The sequence below is a fragment of the Rhea americana genome, unplaced genomic scaffold (genome assembly GCF_003343005.1).
Source record: "Rhea americana isolate MKP2758 unplaced genomic scaffold, rheAme1 scaffold_303, whole genome shotgun sequence".
NCBI lineage: Eukaryota > Metazoa > Chordata > Aves > Rheiformes > Rheidae > Rhea > Rhea americana.
Genome location: NW_028186428.1, coordinates 20,540 through 43,704, shown reverse-complemented (window position 1 = coordinate 43,704; position 23,165 = coordinate 20,540). Strand labels below are relative to the sequence as shown.

Sequence of the window (23,165 nt, the reverse complement as noted above, 5' to 3'; positions counted from 1 at the left end):
TGCAGTCCCGCCGCCCCGGCCCCGGCCCCGGCCCCGGGCCGCCGGCGGAGAGGGGACCCGCGGGGACCCCGGGGCTGCCGGGCAGCGGGGCACCTGGAGCTGCAGAGGGCGCACCGGAGCTCGGGGCGGGAGTGCAAGGCAGCGAGGTGCCCACCAGGCACCAAGGGACACGGGGAGTGCCAGGGGACACCCAGGGTGCAGCAGGGGACACCGGGGGGCACTAGGGTCACCCCACCCCCGGGCGCCCAGGAGGGTAAGCAGGTATCACCAGGCACACGGGCCAGGGATGCTGGGCAGTGGGGTGCACCAGGGGACACAGGGGGACACCAGGCGCTGTGGCACCCCGGGTGGCAGAGCACCCCACGGCGGCGGGGGGGGCGGGGGGGGTGCACTGGGCTCTGTGGCACACGGCGCCGCACCAGCCCCGGATTCCCAGCGCGGCTGCCCAGCACACAGCGGAAACGAGCGGAGTTCAGCAAGTTTAATGAGAGCAGGACAAACCCCGACCCCTGCCCGCCCCAGCCCTCCTCCCCGGTGCCCGGCCCGGCCCGCACCCCCCCCCCGGGACAGGGCTCCCCGCGATGCCCTAGTCGACTTCTTCCATGCTGCTGTAGGACGGGGCCGGGCGCTCGGCAGGGCTGGCGAAGCGCTCGGGGAGGCCTTCCGCGGCCAGCGCCGGGGCTCCTTCGGGGGCCAGGCCGGATCCGAACGGCACCGGGGTGAGTCCCTGCAAGCAGAAGGTGGGTGTGAGGGGGGGGGTCACGGAGCAGAACAGCACCACGCGCCAGCCCCCCAGCCCAGCACCGGGGCAGGGAGGCAGGAACCGCTCCCGGGGCCCGGGCCAGCCCCGGCCCGCCTGCGGGAGAGGGAGCCCAGCTGCGGCACGCTCAGCCTGGCCCCGCCGCTTCTCCCCGGCCCGGCCCTCGTGCACGGGGGCTGGCGAGGCTGGGGCCAGCCGGAGCGGCGCTCCGCGCCCCAGCACGGGCACCCGGCCAGCCCACGCAGCGGTGCCGGCAAGCCCCGGCGCAGGCTGCCAGCCCGAGCTGGAGCCACGGGAGCACAGGAGAACCAGAGGGGATTTCCAGGGTAGAGAGCGAGCGCTTGGCTGCAGCCTCGCTGCCGGACACCCGGGCCAGGCAGGCAGGCAGGCGCACGCAGGTCTCCAGTGCCAGCCGGAGCAGAGGTCACCCCGGAGGCACTGGGCGCTGACTCAGCGCCACGAGACCCGCGCCGTGGGCGAGCGGAGGAAGCCACCAGCCCTCGGCGCGGCAGACAATGAGGCGACTGTTCCAGGGCAGGCACCTCCCGGCCGCGGCGCTGCCCCGCGCCGCTCCCCGGGCCGGCGGCGCTCAGCGGGGCCGGGGCTGAGGACGCGCGGGGCCCAAGGTGCGGCGAGCCCCGGGCCCTCTGCCGTCCAGCTGACACCGCGGCCCCGCGCAGAGGGGCCCAAGCCCCGGCCGGAAACCCGGTGGACCCCCCTTCCCTGCCAAGCATCCTTCCTGAGTCAGCCAAGGGCACGGAGGGCAGGACAGCATCAGAGACCGAAAGGAAGTCACAGGGCTCTGAAGTCACCTCTCAAACCCAAACAAGCCTGAGCAGCCTCCGAGCTGCTGCGCTCAGCCAAGGGCAACACGTCTCAATGTCAGACAGCGCCGGAGCCGCAGACCTCGTCCCAGCTCCCGGGGGACAGACCGCTGCTGGCCCCGCCAGGCGGCGATGGCCCCGCGTGTGCCGCCCCGGGGCTGCTGCCCCACGGCTGGGGAGCAGGAGCTCCCAGCCCGGGCCCCACGGCGCCCCACGGCGCCGGCAGGCAGAGCTCATGCCGGAGCCTGCCACCGCGCAGGCTGCGCCAGGCACTGCGCAGAGCCCGGGACACGCAGAGCAGGCAGGCGCTGGCTGCGGGACAGCGTGGGGCAGTCCCTGGGGCTGGTCCGGGCTGGAGGAGGCAGAAACGGACACCACAAGACTAGGAAGGACACCGGAGCCTGTTCGTGTGCTGGAGCAGCCTCCCGCGCAGTCCCTGCGCCTGTGCCAGCGTCCCAGCACACAGGACAGGGACGCTGTGTCTCTTCAGAAGAGCTGGCTTTATTCACGGACCCTGCAGGGCGCGGAGCGCAACGGAGAGCTCTTCCCTCCGGCCTCCCGCACCTTAAGTCCTACCTGCTCTCCCCCCCGCCGCTCCCGGGGCCAGGCAGCTGCAGCTGGGCTCCCACGGAGAGAGGGGCCCCTCGAGAACAAAAAACTGCAACGTGCCTCCCCGGCTCCCCCTGGACACAGCCAGGCAGGGTCACGCAAGGACAGTCCACGCGTCCCTTGGGCAGCGGGGCCCACAGAGGTCCGTGCTTGCCGTGGGAGCCCCTGGCACTGCTCGTCAAGGTTCCCCAGCAGCTGCTCCTAAGTGCCCCGGGGGATGAGAAGCAGCACACGCCACAGCTCCAGCCAAGTGGGGACCTGGGCTGGCCCCCACGCTGAGCCTGTCCCGCCTCGGCACAGCAGCACGGCGCCCGCAGCCCTCGGTGCCCCAGCAGCTCGCCCCAGGACGCTCAGTGGGAGGCCAAGCAGGAGAACGGGGTGCGCCCGACCTCGCGAGGATCACGCCGGCCCTGGCAGCCACTGGCCGTGCCAGCCGTCGGGAGTGCGAGGCTCCTGCAACCACGCCACGGCGCAGGCAAATGCAAGAAGCGTCAGGGGCAGGAGCTGCGTCACGGCAGCCTGCTTGTTGCTGCAGCCTCTCGGCAGGTCTCCCCTCGTTTCCCAGAAGCCAGGTACAAACAGTCAATGTTCCTAATGGGCTCCCAGGCTCCAGCCCTGCTGCAGCGGCGATGTCCCTTCCAAAGCAGCAGGTAGCCACGAGACAGGGTGAGCTGAGAGACTCCTGGGTTTGCGCCGCGCCTTGGCAATGCCGCGGGCTGGCCCCAAAGCCCTGCCAGCTGGCATGGGAGATGCTGGAGCAAGCAGAGTAGAGGTGATGGCCCCGTGCTTCCCTCGGCGAAGCCCGTTCATCCCAGCAGCGTGAGTCCTTCCCAGAGGTTTCTGTCCTTCCAGCGGACCTCTTCCTCATGCAGTGTCCTATGACAGTGGCGGCCCTGCTCCCACCGCGCCTGGCTGTGTGCCCGTGCCTATCTCCAGCGGGTTTGGTAGATGAGGGGATAGAACACGTTCAGGAAGAGAGCCACAATTGCGGCCGTAGTGGCCAGGACGAAGTATCTGACGCAACCTTCGTCCGGGTGTTGTGGGGTGCCTGGACTCCTCTTCCGGCCACGGGGCCTCCAGGAGTTTCTTGCAGGCCTTTGGGGCGCCTCGAGCTGCAGGTCTTGCTCTTCAGCCTCCAGTTCCTGCCAGATCAGAGAAGCCTGCGATGTGGAAACCTGCGTCAGCACTCGGGGAACGCAACAGGCAACACCCCTCGCCTTCCCCCGGGGCCAGGCGGCCGCCTGCGAGCCCAGCCCCGTGCCCAGCCAGCCCTCCTCCCCATGCAGCACGGTCGCGCCCGCCCCCGCAGCTCTTCGTGGCCTCCGGCGCGGGCGGCGCAGCTCCGCGGGCACGGCGAGGCTCCGGCGGGCAGGCGCAGAGCGGCCGGGTCTTCGCCAGGCCGCGGGCAGCGGAGTGGGCGCAGCTCCCGGCTGGATCCCGGTGGAGCCGATGCTCTGCGATTGGTGGGCCCGGGTGAGCGAGCGGGGCAGGCAGCAGCCAATCACGGCGCGGCTTTCCTGTACGCCGGAGGATCGTTCGGAGGCTGGCCAATGGCGAGCCGGCTCGGCGGGCGGGAGCAGGAGGCGCAGTCGCAGCACAGCCAGTCGCAGCTCTTGCTTCGGCGGGTGGAGCCTCCCCGAGAGCCAATCGCAGCCCAGCTTCCCGGAGGCTTCTCCGCAGGCAGCCAATCGAACCCAGCCCTTCGCTGCGGCGGTGATGGCGCGGGGCAGCCGATGGGGGCGCAGCTCTCCGGGGGCGCCCGGGGCCCGGCAGGGTGCAGGTGGTCCAGGGCACTCACGGGGCCCGGCGAGCCCTCGAGCCGCGGGGGAGCTGCCGCTGCTGCCGCCGGGGGCCCGACGAGCCCCGCTGCTGCGAGGGGACCCGATGAGCTGCAGCACTGCAGGGGATCCAGCGAGCGAGCCCCGGCGCCGTGGGGGATCTGGTGCTGCCGGGAACCCGACGAGCCCCAGCCCTGCAGATCCGGGGCTGCCGGGGACCAAACTGCAGCACTGCGGTGGGTCCCGTGGGGAACCCAGCGAGCCCCAGCACCACGAAGTCCCCTGCAGCTTAGTGGTCCGGGCCAGCGTGGGACAACAGACAGGCCCACGCCCTGCAGCTCCAGGCTTGCTATTGCTGGGGCCACCAGCTGCCCCCAGAGACCAGGCCTGTACCAAGAGGTGGCATTTCACGGCACAGGACAGTAGTGGCGCGGGCAGCTGGACACTGATGTGCCAGGCACTCTCGTCCGGTCCCTGGAGCCTGATGGCTCCTGCCTCCAGCTGCGAGGGAAGGGAAGGGCCCCAATGCCTAACCAGCGCGGTCCCTGGCACGGCAAACGGCTGCACGAACCAGACAGGCCTGGAAGGCGAGCCAAAACCTTCCCACGGGGCAGGCCAGCGCAGCTCTGCCAGAGCTGAGGAGAGCACCGTCCTCAGACAGCACAGGGCTGAGGAGCTGCCAGGCGCAAAGAGAAGGGCTGCAAGCTGCAGCCCAGGTGAGCCTGGCCAGGCAGGCAGTGCCCTGAGCGCCCAGGACCTGCCTTTGTTTCTAGGGTTTGCGCAAAGGGCCCAGATCGGTCCAACCTTCCCCCACCAGTGCACAGAGGAAGCGCCTTCCTGGCGGGCCCAGCCCTCCCTAGCAGCCCCGTGGCACCAACACGCTTGCTCCAACACGCTTCTCTTCAGCACCTCGTGGAGGCTCTTGGGCCTCTGGCTCAGCATCAATCTTTGCCTCATTTGCACTCAACTTGGCCTTGAGCTGGGCCCCAGCAGAACATGCCCCCCACCCTCCTCGAGAGTCCACAAAGGGAAGGTCATCGCTGCTCCCTGGTGCAGCCAGATCTAGTGTCACCACTCACAGCCTTCCCCATACAGAGCACAGCAGCACAGGGCCCCTTCCTGCCTCCTCCAGTGCCTCACACAGCTCTGCACCCTCCCACTGCTGCCAACAGCCCACCCTGGCAGCCAGAGCCAGCTCTCCCGCAGGCCCAGGCTCGCAGCAAGAACAGCGAAAAGCCCATCAAGCACAAGTTCTTCAGCCTGCAGGAGACACAGACACCGTGCTGCAGCTGCCCCAGGCTCCGTGGGCACTACCAGGGCAGGCCGTGTGGGCACGTGTGCATTTCAAGGCTGTAGGGCTCCAACAGTGCTGGGAGGGACACAAGCTCTCACCTGACTGGCAGCAGCTTCGGCGGAGGGGGTGCGCTCGGGTCGGTGGTCTGGGGGGTGCCCCGGCAGGGGTCTCTCCACAGGAGAGTTCCTCCGGCGGTAGAAGAGGACATAGGCATATCTGGTCACCACCTGGCTCTCGTCCACGGTGGTCACTGTACTGTCATCGAAGAGCCGCCAGCCTGGGGAGAGGAGAGGAGAGACGGATCAAGTGAGCTGGCCAGCTGTGGCGGCAGGAGAGTGGGGTGGCGAGGACGGCGGGTCCTCACCCACGTCGCTGCGCTGGCTGTTCTTGTCACTGGGCAGGCGGGCGTACGCCGTGTAGTGCCCGCCGATCATGCCCCCGTAGTGATTGATCACAGCGTACAGGTCATACATGGGCAGCTGCTGCTCGCCCTTCCGGCCGATGCAGAACTTGCTCAGGTCCAGACTCCTGGGAAGACACACGGGGACAAGTGAGGGGCTGTCAGCATTGGGGAGAGAGAAGCCAGGCTGCAGGGCAGCACATGCAGGGCTATCCCAGGGCTCTTACCGGACGGGGAAGTCCACCATGTCATTAATCTTGTCCCTCCAGATGAAACTGCGGAAGGAGAACCGCTTGAGCTGGATGATGAGGACGTTGGGCAGGCGCCACAGCATCAGCTGCTTGGAGGCCTCACGGTGCTGCTTGCACTTGGGACAGTACCTGGGAGAGAACATACTCGTTACCTGCATGGGGAGAGAGCTCCAGGCCTCATGGCCTTACCCAGGCAAGCGTGGGGCCTGCAGACGGCATGTGGGAGGCCAAGGGCAAGCCAGCACAGCCCTGCAGAGCATTGGCTTTACTCCCTGCTGGCTTCTTGCCTCCCTGCTTGCTGGGAGGGGAGGCCAGCCTGATGCTTGTGGCCGCCAAAAGAAATGGTGTGCAGGCCTGAGCAGCTCCTGGGAAACTCCCGCCGCTGCCCGGGCCTGCAGGCTAGAACCCACCATGATGCCCTCCTCACCATGCTTCTTCCGGGGCCAGCACTTCAGGCTTGGTGAAGAGATTGAGGCACTGCTCCAGGGTGAAGTGGCCTGCACGGGCCGCTTCACTGGCCGAGCCCGGGTCCTCCACGCACTCCAGCTCCTTGGACTCCACCAACACAAACTCCTTGAGGCGCTCGTTATTCTTCCACACTAGGGCGAGGGAGCAGTCGTCCGCCAGCTCCAGTGGGGTGTCGCCTGTGAAGGGGAGCACACCTTACACATCTGCCCCTGGGGCTACAGCCAGGCCCACCGTGCCCAGGGCTAGGAGCGTTCAGGCCTGGCCCAGCTCAACACAGCCATGAGGCAGTGAGTGTTTCCAGGATACGAGCACCCCTGATGGGCACCCCGCACTGCCTGTGGCCAGGCTGCCCACCCCAGCGTGGCAGAGTCCTGCAAACAGGGCAGCAAGGCTGGTGCAGCCGCTCTCTGCAGCGCCTCCCTCACCAGCACCCAGTGTGGGTGCCCTGTTCAGATAACGAGGCACACGGAGATCACAGCTGCTCTGTGGATGCAGGAGGTCAACAGAAACAGGCATGTTTGTCGAGAAGAGCAGATGAGTGTCGCAGGAAAGAGGAGCTCCCAGGGAACAGATTCACCACCCTGCCAGAGGCCAAGAGGAATGAAAATGGAGCTCTCCTGGGCTCTGGGCTCACCTTTGTCTTCCAGTTTGTGCTCTTTATTGGCAGCATCGATCTTGTTGATGTAGAACTGCGTGGCACGGGCGCTCAGCGAGTCTGGAGTGTGCTGGTACCCAGGGATGGCAGCTGCGGACGAGCAGGGACAGATATTTGGTGGCACTGCCTGCCTGCCCTGCGTAGGGGCCAAGAATTTGCAGTGCCCCCACCCCCACCCCGCATGCTATGGCCTTGCAGGGACACAACCACGTGCCTCGTGTCCTTGACTATTTTTAGCAGGCGCCTGCCCCTGGCAAGCTGTGCTCCTCTTGCCTGCCTTGCCCCTTCACTGCACATTGCTGCCATCCTGAGACGAGTGTCTGGAAACGTGACAGCCAAGCAGCCGAGCGCGAGAGGCTGCTCCCGTGCAGTTGAGTCACAGCAATGGGAATGCTGCGCTCACAAGCCTGAGGGGCTCAGCCCGCGCTGGACTCTGCCCTACCACAAGGCCACAGGGATTCAGCAGCTTCTGCCAGCCCCTGCCTTCCCACTCCTCCCAGTACAGCGTGACACTGCAGCCTCCTTGCAAGCCAGGTCTCTGCTTGGCCCTGTGGGCCTGCCAGGGCAAGGCAGAGTGTGGGCTGGCAGGAATTTCAGGTGGGGCAGCACTGCCAAACAAGGGCTCCTAGGGGCCTGCCACATGTCCCCAAGGGTGTCTGGGCCTAGCCATTGAAGGAAAAGCCCTCCCCTGGCTAGCCTGAGGGCTGCCTGAGGTCCTGGCACAGACAGATAGGGGAAATACAGGCAGCACCAGAGTAGTGCCTGTGAAACCCCTGCCCTCTTACCTTCTGGCTTGAGGGCTCTCTCATAGGATGGCTCCTTCTCACAGCAGCTGTCGCTCTGCGACTCCATGTGCTCAGAGAAGCCTGAATCCAAGCTCAGCAGGGAACTCCTGGGTGCCAACACCTTGCTCCTGACAGTGCCGGTATCCCCCAGCTCTGGGTGCAGCTCGGGCACAGGTGGCGAGAGGGGGGGCTCCTGCGGGAGGTTGGAAGCCCTGTCCCCATCCCCCAGCTCCGGGGCGGAGGTGGTTGCCGCACAGCTGCTCTTGGCTGGGGGCTCCAGCTTGTCCGGGAGCAGAGGCTGCAGCCCCTGCTCTGGCGACATCCGGCCCAGCTGGAACGGAGGCTGGAACACGCTGACTGAGTACCTGGGCGAGGAGGTGACAGTCAGAGCAGCCCAGGCACAGGCTATACCCTTTGCCAGGAAGGGGCAGATGCACCCCCTGCCCCGGGCCCTTACCTCGCGTAGCCCTCCAGTAGCTGGGCCAGGCGTGCATAGGTGAGGCGGGACTCCGGCACGCTGATGAGGAAGGGGAAGCCGATGTTCTCGGGGCGGCACAAAGCCTTGTGGTCCGGCCAGTGTGTTTTCTGACATGCCCTGTAATGCACACAGTCCTGCTGAACCCAGTTTCCGTGCCTACTCCATGGGTGCGAGCTCTGCAGGGCTGGAGGGTTGCACTGGGGACAAGCAGAGCCCTACGGCCCAGACTAACTCCTCTCCCAAAGGTCACATCTGTCTCGCCTCCTCCCGGCAGGCCCAGCTCTCCCACGCAGCCCTTCAACGCAGCAGACCCTCCCTCCCTGCCAGGCACCAAGCCAACTCACACGTTGCAGTAACCGACTCGATAGCACCTCGTGCAGCGCCTGAGCTTCTCATCCTCGGACAGTTGCTTTTTCTGGCAGGCCGCGCATTTGGCGACAGGGCCGCTGGGCACCTGCGGACGCTGCAGGAGAAGGAACCCACTGAGCATGGAAGGGCACCCGGGCAGGGTGAAACCACCTCGGCAGCCCCGGCGCCTGCTGCAGCTGGAAGAATGGCCCTCACCAGGAGAGGCAGCACCAGCCCCTCCCCGGAGTGAGACCCGCCAGGGCCATACACTGGGCACTCACTGGCCAGCATGTTGCCCTTTCGTGCGGCCTTCTCACTCTTTCCTGTTCAGCCCCGCTAGCAGGCTCAGCCTCCCAGCAGCTCCCATCTCTCCCTCCACCTACCTGCTGGACCTGCAGCTCCACCACTCGCTCCTTGGCGAGCTCTGGGGACAGCACCTCGAAGCAGAGCAAGAGGTCTGTGGGGGAGACTGTGTCGAGTGAGTGGGACGGCAGGAACATGCGGTGAAAGCGGTTCTTGATCACCTGCCAGGAAAACAGCAGAGCGAGGTTGTGTGAGGGCTGCCCCACGCTCACAGAGCTTTGCCCACCCTTCTGCTCTCCTGGAAAGCTAAAGATGTGGCACCCCTCAGCGAGTGTTGGGGACAGCAGCACCTTGGGGATGCTGTGCTCAGCTCACCGCCCAGCCAGGGTAGGATGAACCTCTTCTGACCCACCACAGCAGCCCAACTCTCCTGAACAGGGATCTAGTAGGCAGCACCCAGTGCATGATACATGATCACAGGGCAGGTTTTGTCCATGTTGGATCAGGGCAAACGACTGCCTGCGGGGACACTCCCTGCAGAGCCATGGGACCCAGGGGCACCCATGGGAGCAGCCACACTCTGCTTCCCAGCTCAAGTGCTCTCACCTCTGCCAGGCGCAGGTTCTCTGGTTTCACACGCACACTATGGGCCACTGAGTCCAGTACTTCCATGGCACTGGAGTTTTCCTTGCTGATACTCACGAGGAACTGCCATGAATGAAATGCCATGTCAGTCATGCCACTCCAAGGCACACAGGTCTCTGCTCATTACAAGGCTCAGTTCGTTAGCACAAAACTGACTACCTGCAACATTTCCAAGCACCCTCGCAGGCTACCTCCCCCTAGAGCAGGTGGTGTCCTTTACCTTGATAGGTTTCTTGTGCGGCTCTTTTGCAAAGTAGTAGACAGTCAGCACCTTCTGTTTCTGTGGGAGGGGCACCGGGAGGTACAGGAAGGGGTCGAAGGTGATGGACACCTACAGAATCAAAAGTACGCTCAGCTGTGGGAAGTGCCTGCGCCCATGGCAGAACTGAGATCCAGCCTTGACCAGTGACCTGTGCTCTCTGGGAACTGGGGAATGGAGGCCTGAGTCTGCTACACAGCTGGGACGGAGTGCAGAGCCTCCAGGGCTGCTGTACCTTAGAGCACACTGGGCACACCAGCTTGGATTTGTACTGGCCCTGGAACAGGTCCACGATAAAGGAGTCATTTCTCATCTTGTGTCGCTGCCAGGCCTCCTCAGCTACAACCTGTGGGGAGAGAGAGGGCGCAGCACTACGTTAAACCACGCAGCTTTACGGCACTTGCACTGCCCAGAGCAGCCAGGATTGCCCTGCAGCACCCAGTGCAGCACCAACAGTGCTGGGGAGAGGCACTCTTACCTCGTCAGGCCTCCCGTCTGAATCAACTGTTTCTGTGTAGGGCTTGTTCTGGATGCGGTTGAGGTCCTCGTGCAGGCCATCAAGCAGGAAGGCCATGAACTCCTGAGCATCGTGCTGCGCATAGCCAGTGAACTGGCTGGCTTTACTGGCCACGATTGCCTGGGGGAGCACAACAGTCAGGGCCGGCCAGCAGCCCTCAGCAGCACTGCCTGCCCTGTGTGCAAAGACTAGCTGTGCCCACCCACATCCAGCTGGCTCTTAGCGTGGCAGCCAGGAGCCCATGGAGGAGGGCCAGAGGCCTCCAGCTGAGCAGGGTCCGGCTGCTCCCGGGGAGCGCTGCAGCCTGCAGCCCTACCTTCAGCTTAGAGGGCTGGAAGGCATGGTGCGTGCCCTTCCACAGTGCTCGTAGCAGCATGGCGAAGCCGATAGCCAGGCGGCCCCCCGTCCCCAGCGGGTTGTTGTAGTTGATTTCTGACTCGAAGGACCGATCTGTAAAGGGACACAGGAGAACGTGCGTAGGAGAGCAGTTGCTGGCTGCACTGCGTAGCAGGGCCCTGCTTGGTTCCAGGGGTGCGTGCTCACCATGGAAGTAGTCGCGTAGCTCTCGGGTGTTGGACAGGGACTGGATGACACTGTTCATGAAGCAAGTATTGCCCAGGTTCACCAGCCCCGTGAAGCCAGGCAGGCACACCTTCTTCTTCTCATCCTCATCCTCGTCATCCTCCACGCTCTCGCTGCTCACTGGGCTGTGCGTCATCGGCGGCACCATACATGTCGGCTTGGGCTGCCAAAGCAGAGCTGGTTGTGAGGATGCTGCATTCCAGGGGCCTCTCCCAAAACACCAGAGGAACCTGACCGCCTGAGGCAGCCCCTCAAACAGGGTCGGGTTGGCGCAGCCACACCACCTGCCCACCTCCCACCAGGACTGACGGGCTGTGGTTATGGCTCAGTTGGCAGCCAAGCCAACTTGCTGCCCCCAAAACTGCCAATTAGGGCTGGAGGACAGCCCTGCTTCCTCACTCAGCTCCTCTGTGAGGTTTGCCGGTCCTTGGAGCAGCACCGAGGAGGCAGTCTCACACCACAGTGGGGTCAAGCATCCAGCCCACTCCCACCCCTGAGGTCTCAGGCCTGATGCGGCCCCACTCACAGAGGGGATGTGAGGCTCTTGCTTCACTGTCACGTGTTCTGAGGCCGTACGGGCTGCCACACCGTCCAGGCCCCCATCCTCCAGGCGCGGCTTCTCTTTATCGCTGGCTCGGGCCTCCTCCTTGCTGGACAGGGAGTGCTGGTTACTGCCTGGCGGGCTCTTATCCAGCGGGGTAGGGCCTGTAGGCATGGCAACCTTTGCACCACCCACTGCACCTTAAAAAGGGGGAAGGGTGGGCCTGTGGTTAGCAGCACCACGTGTGCAGGGGCAGCTGCCCACAGTAGGACTGATGTCACGGAGGGATCAGCCCATGCTCGCACACAGGTTCCCTCCCACTCCTCTCCCCCACGAGCGAGAGGGATGGCAGCACCCCACCTCCAGCTCACCCTATCCCAAATCCCTCCTGCCCATGCCTGCTCAGTCCCTCTGCCTCCCCCAACCCCCCCAGCACTGCCTAGCTGCTCCCAGCAATGAGGAGGAACCAGGCCCATGCCACGCCAGGGCGCAGCAGGCAGGACAAGGAGAAGCCAGGGTGCAGACCTCGTGCGGCTGGAGCTTCCAGCCCCCCCCAGCGCTGGCTGTGGCGTTTCTTCAGGCAGACATTGATGCGAGACACTGTGAAGCTGTATGTGCACTTGTCCGGCTCAATAAGGTTCCTGCAAGACATGCAGCAGGTCAGACGTGCACCGGATCCCACCACGGACTGGCACACTGAAGCCTCTGCAACACAGGGCCGTGTCCTCCAGGCAGGAGGGATGGGCAAGTATCAGTCCCAAGGTTGGCCCCTGCAAAGCAGTACAGAAGCCCTCAATCCTGACCACACTGGGCACAGAGGGCCCCTGTCCTGGCACATCCATTCTGCTTGTCTCCAAACGCCCAGCCTTGTTGAACATCAGGCTCAAAGTGCACACGGCTGGCCTGGCCCAGTCCCGAGAGCTCAACAGGCTGTGGTAGGAAATTGCAGGCAAGGAGACACTAGCATCTCCATCCCCGCAAGCCACCACACCGAGCTGAGGCACTCCAGGCTTGGGATGTCAGTGCAGCACAGTACAAGGGTCTCAGACTCCCAGGCACAGACAGGGACATGGCCTGCACAGACCAGTCAGCTGGGACTGGCTCCCACTCCAGCTATGCGTTCTCTCCTCCCTCACTCTGGCATGGGCTGGAAAGGCAGGAGCAGTACCTGAGCTTCACCTGCCACCAGAACACGGTGTGGGGCCCGCAACCAGGATGGAGGCGAAGGAAGTTTGTGTCGCTGCAAAGAAATCAGAAGTGGGTGAGAAGAGGTGAACAAACAAGTAGTTGTGCTGCAGCCAGGAGCTCCGTGGCAGCCTGGCGCCACCCCGGGGCTTGCCCATACCTTGTTTGGAACACGAGTGTGAAGTCCTGCTCCCGGAACAACACCTTGGATGTCTCCTTGTGGATCTCCTTCACGTAGACGTGCACCACTACTAGGTCGTTGCCCTTCTCGTATGAGTCATTCTTCACAAAGGTCAGGCTCACTATGGGCTCGGGCTCTGAGCAGGGAAAGCCGCAGAGAGAGATGTTACTTTCCTTGCACACGGAGGCAGCCCCGCAGGTAGGCCCAGAAGAGTGCCTGAGCAGGTGAACCTTCCTGAGCAGGCCAGCTCATGGATGCTGACCCCTGGGCTGTGACCACTCACCATCAGCTGCTGCTTCCAGGGCCACATCATCCTTGGACCAGTCTCTCTTCTCGCAGTCTCTTCTCAGGGGAGGGGTGGGCGTTGGAATAGCCTTAGAGCTTTCTCCCAGGACAGGCGTGCAGTCCTGGCTCCGAGAGGCCTCGCCTGGGCTGCCTGGCTGCAGGACTCTCTTCTCCACACAGGTGGCAATGCGGTGGGGGAACACCTCTGTGGTGGCTGCGAGAGGCGGCATCTCCATGGGACCAGTTTCCTTTGCCAAAACTGCAGCCTATCAAAGCAGAGAGACATGGTGAGGAACACACTACCCTTTCGCTGAGCGGCCCTGGCCCAAACCACTGCAGCCCCTCTCCACAACCTGCTTCTGTCACCAGGCAGTTACGGCCCCATGTTGTCCGCTTCCCCCACCACATCTCGTTTGCTTAGCTTGACCTCATGTTAGCACACAGTCTCAAGCCAGAGTACGTGCTAAGCCAAGCGAGTGCTGGGTCCTCACATCTGCAGCAGTACCAGTTACCAGCTCTTATCCTGTATTTCACCCCACCCGCCTGCTGGAGTCAGGCCCGCACCAGCCCTCAACACCACCCACGGGATCCAGGAGCCCTTATCATCTGGAGGGGTATGTGTCTGTGGGAGTAGCACCCCCTGCATGGGGGCTGAGGGAGCAGGGGTGCCCCATTCAACTGGGTCCTTTGGTACCTTCTCCAGAGGTGGTGCGACGTCTGCGAGGGCTGTGGGCACATCGCCTTGGCCGGCTCTGCCATTGCGACGGCTGCCTGACCTCCCGCTGTGCCCTTTGCTGGGCTCCACGCTCCCAGTGACCCTGGCGTTTGGCTCCTCTTCAGCTGGAGCCACTTTGAGGTATACTGCCCGCTTGGCGCTGGGGCCACTCTGCGTCCCTGGGCTGGCTGGGCTTTTCCCTCCCAGGGCCTCGCTTCTTCCCTGAGCACGCTTTGGGTTGGAGGGCTCCCGCCTCGACCTCGGCAGCTCTGCACTTTCAGCTCTTGGCTCTTCAGGGGCCACCTCTACAGCGGCAGCCTTCTCCTTCCCATTCTCCCAGCATATGGTCCCTTTGGCCAGCTCTTTGGATCCATCCTTTCGTCTCTTCTGTGAACAGCAAGGTAGCACGGTGGGAAGATATCTAGGCAGCTCACTCTTTGCCAGCCCCTCATCCTCTCAGGGGTTCCACACACCAGTATATCAGAGCGAAATTTCACACAGGTCAGAGCAGAGCCCTTGCTATCCCCTCCCAGAGCACCCTGGGTCTCTGCTCCAGGACCTGGAGACTGTGTGGCAGGCAGGAACAGGGGTGTGATGACACCTCCCCCTACCATGGACAGAGGCAGCTGGGTCATTGCCCTGATGCAGCCCATGGATGCAGTTTGAGCCTCACAGAGCTTCCTGGGCAAGGACAGCTCAAGGGTAGGCAGTGAAACCATCACCCCAGCTCCAGCTCCCAGTCCTGCCAGGCTCTATAAAGTCCCCCAAAAGGCACATCCTCCCCGCCTCACCAGAAGCGAAGCCCAGCTGTGGAATGGGATCTTCTTCTGAAGCACAAGCTGCAGGAAGTTGCCCTTCTTGCACTGGACCTTGCTGCAGGAGCTTTCAATCTCTTCGTAGAACTGACAGCTCCACTGGCGCCCATCTGCAAGCAAAGAGGAACCACACTTCAAGTGACGGCAACAGCAGCCCACCACCCCACAGCCCTGCTTTGCTGGTGCCAAGGGAGCGCTCAGCCAGGGCCAAAGCGACCGCAGGCAGACTGCCACTGTGCTCCAAAAGCCTTCAGGGTAATGCCAGCTGCCTGGGGTTTGCTGTCACACATCTGGCTGGCTTCCTTCCCAGAGGGAAGGCCCTGGGTCTCCCTCCCTCAGGAGCACAACCACTTTTCCAAATAATATGAAGAGCTGACTCAGCCTCTTGGCAAGACCCTGCTAGAACCACGCAACCACCCCAGCGAGTGGGAGGCAGAGACACATCCCGCACAGACGTGGGCACTGGTCTGCGTGGCGCACAGAGGCCAGCTCCTGTCCTCCCACACCCCGCACCCTCCTACTTTTACATTGCTCTCCTATTGGTCCCGCCTGGCTGCAGCTGTGCCGTCAGCTGACACGGCAGCGCCCCAGGGGAAGTGAGATCCGTGGTGAAGTGGCAGGTAAGTCTCTTCCTGAGGCAGAGGTTTTATGCTTGCCTGGACCAGTCCCATGTCTAGCCCAGGGCTGTGCCAAGCCCTGCTGGAAAAGTGTCTGCAGCAGTCGCTCTGCTCCTCATACCTGGCAGTTTGACCACACAATCTGTGTCGGTGAAAGCAGCGTCCACATCCTCCACCTTCAGAGCTCCACTGCCCAAGTTCAGCTTGACGATGATCTCCTCAGCACTCTGTTTCCAGTCCAGCAGCAGCTCTAGGAAGGAGGAGGGAAGCATCACCCACTCGCGGCAGCATGAGGCTGCGACGCTCGCTCTGTTGTTTAGGAGTGTGAGCCTGAACACACGCTTGCCTCAATGGGACGGGCAGTGCAGGGATCACAGATCATGGCAATAAACAGGACACTTACAACCTGCTCTCATCAAAGAGGTCATGAATGAGGGGCTGGAGCACAACTCACAACAGGGCAGGTGAATCCCAGTGGGAACCAAAAAGATTAGAAAGATAAGGATGTTCTTGGTCCACCACGTGCAGCAGCAGTGGCTGGGAAGAAGGGGTGGCTTCTCTTGGTTATAAAGCAATTACAGTTTTCTCAGGGAATGAGGAAGCCACAGAATTACTCTGGGGGATTCGAGTGGACTCTGACCACAATCAGAAATTGCAGCTTCCCCTCTGCATGTGCAAACGAAGCAGTCCAGCTGCAATTGCCAACAGCACTGTATTCCTGCCAGAGGAAAACTTAACACAGGCTGAAACACAGGCAGGCAAGCCAGCCTGGTAAGAATGGGGCATCCAGGGAGAAAATGGTGCAGCACTGCTCTGCTGCACACCGAATCCCCATCAAGTGTCTGCCAGGCTCCAGGTTTGGCAATGTGGCATCCTGAAGTCTTCAAGGCAAAAAGCTGATGTTTCCTTAATTTCAGATCAGATTAGGTCTACCCTCTGTGGTAGAAGGGGGTTCATGCTGTGTCTGTCTTCTGAACAGGAGCCTGGAGCCAAACCAGAAACCAGCCAGCGTTGCCTGCTCGGTGACACAGCTTGGGATGTTCCCAGCCTGACATGACTTCAGCAGGAGGTCACAAAACAAGCAGAAGGGATGCCTGCAGCAAGGTGTCCCAGGACTGTGCTCAGTGGCACAGTGACACTCAAGTCAGAAGCAGCCTGTCATGGGCTTCTCCCTTGCAGACAGCCCCGCACAGCTGCATGCACCCTCCTCTGCTTCTGGGACGGCTGCATCCTGTTAAGACAAACACTGGGGCAAGGGAGCGCTCAGGTTAGTGCTACTCTGCCAGGCCGCAGGACTACGACAAGGTGAGAGCTGCAGATCCCTCAGCAAGGGCTCTTCATGGCCATGCACTGACAGCCAGTGCACACCTTGACTTACCCTCCTCTGAGTCCCTCTCCTGGGCAGTCTCAGCCTGCTCGAGCTCAGGGCGAGACACTAGTGGGCAGAGAAGCAGAGCACGAGTCTGTCATTCTGTCACCTCAGGGCACGGGTGAGCACTCTGATGCCCAAAATTTCACACATCACTTCCTTCTCCCACGAACCTCTGGCGAGGCCCTTCGTTCTACATGTGCTGCCTGGCAGAACCATTTCCCTTCTCTGCTTCCTCACACCTCCCTCGTCCCCCCGAGCCCTGCCTGCAGCAGCACAGCAAGTCATACTCCAGGATGGGTGCTCTGGGCCATACCATCGTACCTCAGTCTCACCAGCACCATCAATGGAAGCAATAACATCCTACACCAGATTGGTCAGTGCTGTTTTGAGACAAGTCTCACTGTGGAGCATGTGGTAACTGTACTGTGTATGCCCTCTCGGTGAACCTGGCTCCTCCTGCCCTCAATCTCCACCTGTACAGGAGTTCTGCCCTTTGATCAAGCCTACACGGTGAACCTGATGTTTGGTTGTGTTCAAACCAATTTTGCTGTAACGAGAGAACCATGCAGCCCAGCTGCGCTTTAGCATACCCACTACCGAACAACCTGCTGATGTCTGCAATTGAATTTTTCTGCCAGATTACACTATAGAATCAAACTGACCTGATACCTAATCCCTGCCGTGTGCAGGATTACTGCTGAGACCCAGAAACATCTCAGGGTCTGCTCCATCCCCACAGGGTGCAAACTGTGCCAAGCAAGGGGGATGAGGTGACAGCACTTTGTCCTGAAGCAAAGAACAAGCATCAATGCGTGGTGAAGATGGAGTTTCCACTTCAGAGCACTCAGAGAACTGTCACTGCCTGTCTTGACTGGCTACAAACCAGTCACATACCACAGCAAATCTCTGGTAGCCACTGTGATCACTGCTGCAAAGGTGCTGGTGTAGCTGGCAGTACGAGAAGCGCTGTGGTGGCACTGCCTGGAAGATCTACCAGCACCACCACCTGGTACAGCCAGAGCAGCCCGACTGCTTCAGGCCCTCGCTCCCACCATGCAGAAGGGATGGAGGCACTGTGGCCCACACCACGGTGCCTGCAAAGGCAGCAGCTGCTTTGTGTCAGACAGCACGAAGGGTCGTACCGTGTCTGAAACACGGCACAGCTCCCGTGGTGAGAGAAGAAGGCAACACTGCCTTCTACCCGTGCCCTCTGGTTTGACATCCGGGACAGCATCCTACCATTATAGCACAGAGCTCAGCAAGCACTCTTTTACCTTGGCCTATAAAACACCGTATTATTTTGAGGATACGGCAGACATAACGGAGTAAGTCATGGAAATCAAGCAATTTGCCAGGGCCACAGGGTTGCTGGAGGAACCCTTGTCTGCATCCCACCTGCAGTCATTGCCTGCCCAGCACAGATGCCTGCACCTGAAGACACAATTTTGTCATTGGTACACAGCAGCTAAGAAAGGAATTACTCCAAAACAACCATTTCACTTAAGCCACACTTTGCCCTGACAGAGAATCTAAAGCAAAGTAACAGCCCCACTCACAGGCCCAGCATCCAGCGTGCCGTCAGCACCCAGGCCCTGCCTTGTGGCAACTGGCCTCTGCGAACAGATCAGGAAGCAATAACACGTCCGGTTGCAAGAGCACCTGCAGGCTTCAATCCCACTCCCTCTGGATGAGGGTAGCTTAGCCCCACCCAGAAGCAATGTCTAGAGTCCAGCCTAGAAACAGCCATCAACTAACCCGGAAATGGTCTGACCTGCCCTCACATACCTGGGGCTAAGCAGCACTTGAAAAAAGGAGGTTACAGGTCCAGGGAGGACACTGTGCCAAAGAGGATCCCACATTACAAGGGTTACAATCAGCAACAGGAAGCGATTAGTTAAATCTGCTTATCCTGCAGCAGATGGCTGTGAGACTCCTACCCTGCAGGGCCAAGGAACCATCACACTGAGCCTGCTCACGGCAGCACTGCCAAGGGGCTCTCACCTTCCTTGCTCTCCTGGTTGGCTCGATCCTTCTGCTTCTTCTTGTTGGCGGCATCATCCAAGCCCCGAGATACTTTCCTCTGGCCAGGGGCATTGGCGCTGCTGGACATTTTCAGCCGTTTGGATGACACAAACGGCCCACCAGGGTCGGTAATGGAGTCTGGGTCAGGGGTGCGACGTTTTCTTCCTGGCCCAGCTATCTTGGCGACTCTCTGGGGTCAAACTCTCTGGCAAGGAACTAGTAGCCTAAAGAGAAGGGAGAGCAAGCATGGCTAGAGCTGACGGAGAAAGCCCAACAGCATTAGGATCCACTCTCTGCCCCAGTGCCAGACTTTCCCAGGGTCAATGTTCTCACACGACCTTCACTGTAGCATTTACGGAAAAACTACACAAAACATTCAGCAACAAAACCTACCTCATCACAGCTGTTATAATGCTTACTGCCAAACGTATCTTAGAAGTTTTGGCAAACCCATATAACAGGGGTCTTCTGTACGTGACACACATTAAAAGCCTGGAAAGTAACTGTCAAACTCACAGCTACCACTACTGCCATTCTGGCCCTGAGAAACACCAGGCTCCGACAACGCCATGAGGCAAAGCTGAGGGTGAGGCAAAAGGGAGGCCCTGAGCTGCAAAAGGAAGCCCCTAGGACCAACAAGGACAGGCTGCCCCATGGCTTGGGACATCAGTGCACATCATTGGAGTAAAACAGTGCCCCACGTAAAAGGGTGGGAGTGGGAGAGAGCAACGCCCTGAGAAGGAAGAAAGCAGAGAAGCATCAGGCTTGGGGCAGTCTCCCGTGCCGAGGAAAGCGGGCCTCTGGCAAGGAGAGAACGCCTCCCCCTCCACCCACCCGCTGGGAGCTTAACCAGCAGCACTGCACCTTGCATATTCATCTCCCAGCAGACTTACAGACAGCGCCAGCGTGGGCCAGGCCTGGAAACTAGACACCTCTGCTCCACATGCCTCGGGAGAGGGCAGGGCATGCCCGCGAAGCCTGCTCCCCCCCCCCCCGGCCCCTTTGAACATGCCCTCTCAGGCGGAGCCCCAGATCCCTGACGGGGCTTAGGGGCCGCTGGCCGTGGCCTGGTCTCAGTTTCAATCTCCAGTTTCACTCTCTGGCATTCAGGCTGTGACAGATGAGAGCTGAAACAACCCACTGCAAGCGGTCTGGCCCAAGGTCCCTCCGTAGACAGGGGTGACGGCAGAGAGCTGGGAAGGCTCTCGCTGCCCTGGCTCCACGCCCCGGCTCCAGCAGCGTGTGCACCTCGAGCCCTTCTGCTGGGATTTGCTCCCGGGGGAGCAGACCAGCTGGGTCCATCCTGCCCACTCCCAGGCCCCATCAGCCACAGCAGCAGCTCCCAGGCTGCAGCGCACAGCGTCACACCTCCTCCTACAGCCCTGTAGCATCTGAGGACACGGAGCTGAGCCTGACAGCATCTTGGCACAGTACGCCTCAACTGAACCTGCCTCTCCTACAGTGGGAGGAGACGTGCACCTTGGGAACACCCCATCCTGAAGCAGTGACTGTACCCACAAGGCGCACATGTCACACACATACCAGGCGCAGCCCCAGCAGCTCCATCCAGGCACAGCCTGGGGCAGGACACACCGAAGCAGCGGGTCGAATGGAGCATGCCGGCAGCTTTGCGCACCCCGCTAGCACTTGGGGGCCTTTGAGTTCTTGAAATGTTCACACCAACAAGTAGCCACAAACCTCAAGTCCTCGCTGCAAACTGCAAAGGACTCCAAAGAGCAAGGCAACCCTACTCTTCACGTAGCTCTGGCGAATCCAGCTCAGCGACAGGCTTTGCACTCAAACCAGCACTCTTCAAGCCACTGAAGCCACCTGACAATGCCAAGCACTAAGCCTACCCTAACTGGCTGCCACAGACAACTCATATAGCCGACACTGGACAACTCTGACCCGTCTGGGAGACGGGAATGCTGAGGAGGGCAGCACAGTCAGCCCTGCAGAGGGATGAGTACAGACACGGGACAGCAGCAGAGCCACCCTTGCAGTATGCAGTACGTGCCGGGTTTCCTGCAACATAGCGGTGACTCTGGCTGCACTAGATGACGTTGGGAGGATCCCTCGCAGCTGCGAACATCACCGTGGCAAGCAGGGCTGACCACCCTAGCGCTGGCAGACCGCCGCTCACACTACCATCTCTCAGCTCCAGTCCCCAGTAACACTGAAACAGGCCAGCTACAAAATGATTCCCAGCACTGTAAAAGCTAACCCGGACTCAGCAACTGCAGGGAAGCTTTCCCAGCTGACCTTCTTTGCCTACAGGGTGAAAACCCCAGAAAGAACAGGAAATGAGCAGCAGCGGCTGCTCCGCACAGGGCCGAGCTAGGTGCCATCTCCTCCGAAGGGTGGCGCAAGGATAACTGCTAAACAGGGTGGCAGCAAGTTCCAAGAAGGGCTCCGCCGGTTTGGGGAAGCATTCCTTAACCTTTCCCAGACCAGGCCAAGGGAGAGCCAGAAGGGTCAGCGTGTCTGCTTTGACTCTTAATCACTCCTCCTGGAGAGGTCTGCTACTCTTATGCCTCACTGGAGGCTGAGCTCCCTCAGGCACTTTGCTGACAGTTATTCCTAACGGAAAACAGGAACCAAGCAGTGCTGAGACTTTGCCTGACTTTTGCCAGAATGCAGATCACAAACTGAGGCCATGCTGGGCACCCCAGGGCTTCCGACAAGTGCAAACAAAGCACAGGTTATTCTGATTGATTTATTCTAATCCTTGAGACTTTCTCCTGATCTGTAATCAGGAAATGTGCGGCACGGTGGGCTATTCAGCAGCCAAGTGTCCAGGGGCACAAGATTTTTGGCACTGCTATTACAGTATTAGCTCTGTGGGAGATGCTGTAGAGGAGAGATAGTGAAACTCCCCCGGCTAAATGCCATATATACCTTTGAGAGACACCGGATGAGCTGTGCATTAGTTTAAAAATATTACACAACACTTCCACAAGCACTGTAAGCTGGGAAAGCCTGGCATTATTGCTAGAAGAGGAGGTACCTCCCTTCTCACCCATGCTCTATGTCAGTGCAAGCATCCACATGGCTGCAGGGTGCACCAGATCAGGAACCCATCCAGACTGAAACTGGTTTTTGCCAAATTTGTTTTAGCCTCAATCAGTTCCCCAACCTCATTCACTACGTGGCTGCACAAATGTTTGTACTGGCCCAAGGAAAGGGTGACCATGGGGACAGGAGCGAGTGGCTGGGGAGAACTGGACCACCTTGTCCCACAGCAGCACCAGACCGGGCTAGTTTAAACTGTTCCCTGAACAGCAGCAGCAGGTGCACAATAAGAAGCAGCATGTCAAATGTGACTGGAGCATGTTTAGCCCTGAGCAGGGGAAAGGTTCCCTATTTCTGTCCTACAGCATCTCCTCCTCAGTGCTCAAAGGCCTCTTCACTGGATAGCTATGAAGAAGGCTCTCTACCCCTCCCACCTTCTGCCTTCCAATGACTTTTGAATCCTCCACATCTTGAACACGGCTGACAACGATACTTCCCTTGTGCAAGCAAATACCTCTAGCACCTTCTTTTCTTGTCCCCCAAAGGAACTAGAAGTCTTGAAACTTAAACCCATTTCTTATTTCAGTTTCGTGGTGTGCCTGATACGCAGACTGAACAGGGACAAGCACAGAGCTGCCCTAGACAGCCACATGCAACACTTCTATCCTCGCGAAAACTACCAGGTTGCTGAAGTACCGCGACAGCGGTGAGCCCTTCTAGCCGTGTTGCGTGGGGGGCCCAGCTCCCCCAGACCCTCCTGTGTGGTCTGCCCAGCCTCACACATTTGGAGAGGGGAAAAGGGCCCGGGAATGAAGCTTCTGCTGAGCTGCTCTGGGGTCGCAGATCCAGCGCGCACAGCGCAGGCCCACACCATGCAGGCAGAGCGCCCACGCGCAAGCAGTGGCCCCAGGCCCCTCGGCTCCCTCCAGCTGTGCCAGGAGGTTCCTGAGCTCAGCTCCAGCCCTGCTGTGACCCACACCCGTCGTGCTGAGCTGCCCCACATGGCCTCACCCAGCCTGCTCTGCCCTCCTGCCTCCACACCGTCCTGCACCACCTCCAAATCCCCCCAGACTCTGCCCACTCCCACGCTGCCTGTTCCTGCCCTCTTCCACGCTGCTTCTCACTCGCACGGTACAGTGCCCCCAGCTCCTTCTCGCTGCTCAGTCCTCAGCCGCCGCCCCTCGCCCCACACTGCTCTCCCCATGCTGCCCCCCAGGGCTCTTGCCTCTGCGCGTTTTCTGCCCTCCACCTGCCTATCACCCCCCCCACACTGCCCTCCCTCCTGTTCCTCACCCCACCTTATCTCCGGCCTCTCGCTCCACCCTGTCCCCCAGGTCCTGCCCCATCGCTGACAGGGCTCCTCATCCCCCTCTGCTCCCCCCACACCGCCGCTCAGCTCCTGCCTCCGCCCCGCCTCTGCCCCGCAGCTCCTACCATCACCCCGCACTGCCCCCAGCCTCCCCT

The 23,165-nt window shown here is 61.2% G+C and overlaps 1 protein-coding gene across 7 annotated transcripts; it reads right to left on the bottom strand.

The window, feature by feature from the left end:
- Positions 1-467: 467 nt before the first annotated feature.
- Positions 468-19,415, bottom strand: USP19 (ubiquitin specific peptidase 19). 7 transcript variants are annotated; one of them, XM_085309773.1, is made up of 26 exons: positions 18,669-19,413; positions 16,674-16,730; positions 15,417-15,545; positions 14,655-14,788; positions 13,843-14,250; positions 13,147-13,414; positions 12,843-12,999; positions 12,666-12,737; positions 12,023-12,138; positions 11,483-11,697; positions 10,918-11,119; positions 10,691-10,824; positions 10,336-10,494; positions 10,093-10,203; positions 9,819-9,929; positions 9,560-9,661; positions 9,034-9,174; positions 8,647-8,765; positions 8,282-8,419; positions 7,825-8,189; positions 7,019-7,129; positions 6,344-6,560; positions 5,893-6,045; positions 5,630-5,793; positions 5,364-5,542; positions 468-727 (listed from the first exon to the last, which is right to left on the bottom strand). In XM_085309773.1, exons 1-26 carry the CDS (start codon positions 18,775-18,777, stop codon positions 587-589), a joined length of 4,212 nt encoding a protein of 1,403 aa, XP_085165899.1. In that variant the 5' UTR covers positions 18,778-19,413; the 3' UTR covers positions 468-586. The 7 variants fall into 7 exon arrangements, with proteins under 7 accessions (XP_085165899.1, XP_085165900.1, XP_085165892.1 ...); XM_085309774.1 differs by having other exon boundaries at positions 11,483-11,691; XM_085309766.1 differs by lacking the exon at positions 468-727 and adding an exon at positions 2,068-3,353 and having other exon boundaries at positions 18,669-19,415.
- Positions 19,416-23,165: the final 3,750 nt, after the last annotated feature.

Coding starts and splice junctions, on each gene's coding strand:
- USP19 (XM_085309766.1), bottom strand. CDS start 18,777: ATGTCCAGCAGCGCCAATGCCCCTGGCCAGAGGAAAGTATCTCGGGGC. Junction 7,130..7,824: donor GAGAGCCCTCAAGCCAGAAG/GTAAGAGGGCAG, acceptor GCTCGTCCGCAG/CTGCCATCCCTGGGTACCAG. Junction 6,561..7,018: donor GCACAAACTGGAAGACAAAG/GTGAGCCCAGAG, acceptor TCCCCTTCACAG/GCGACACCCCACTGGAGCTG.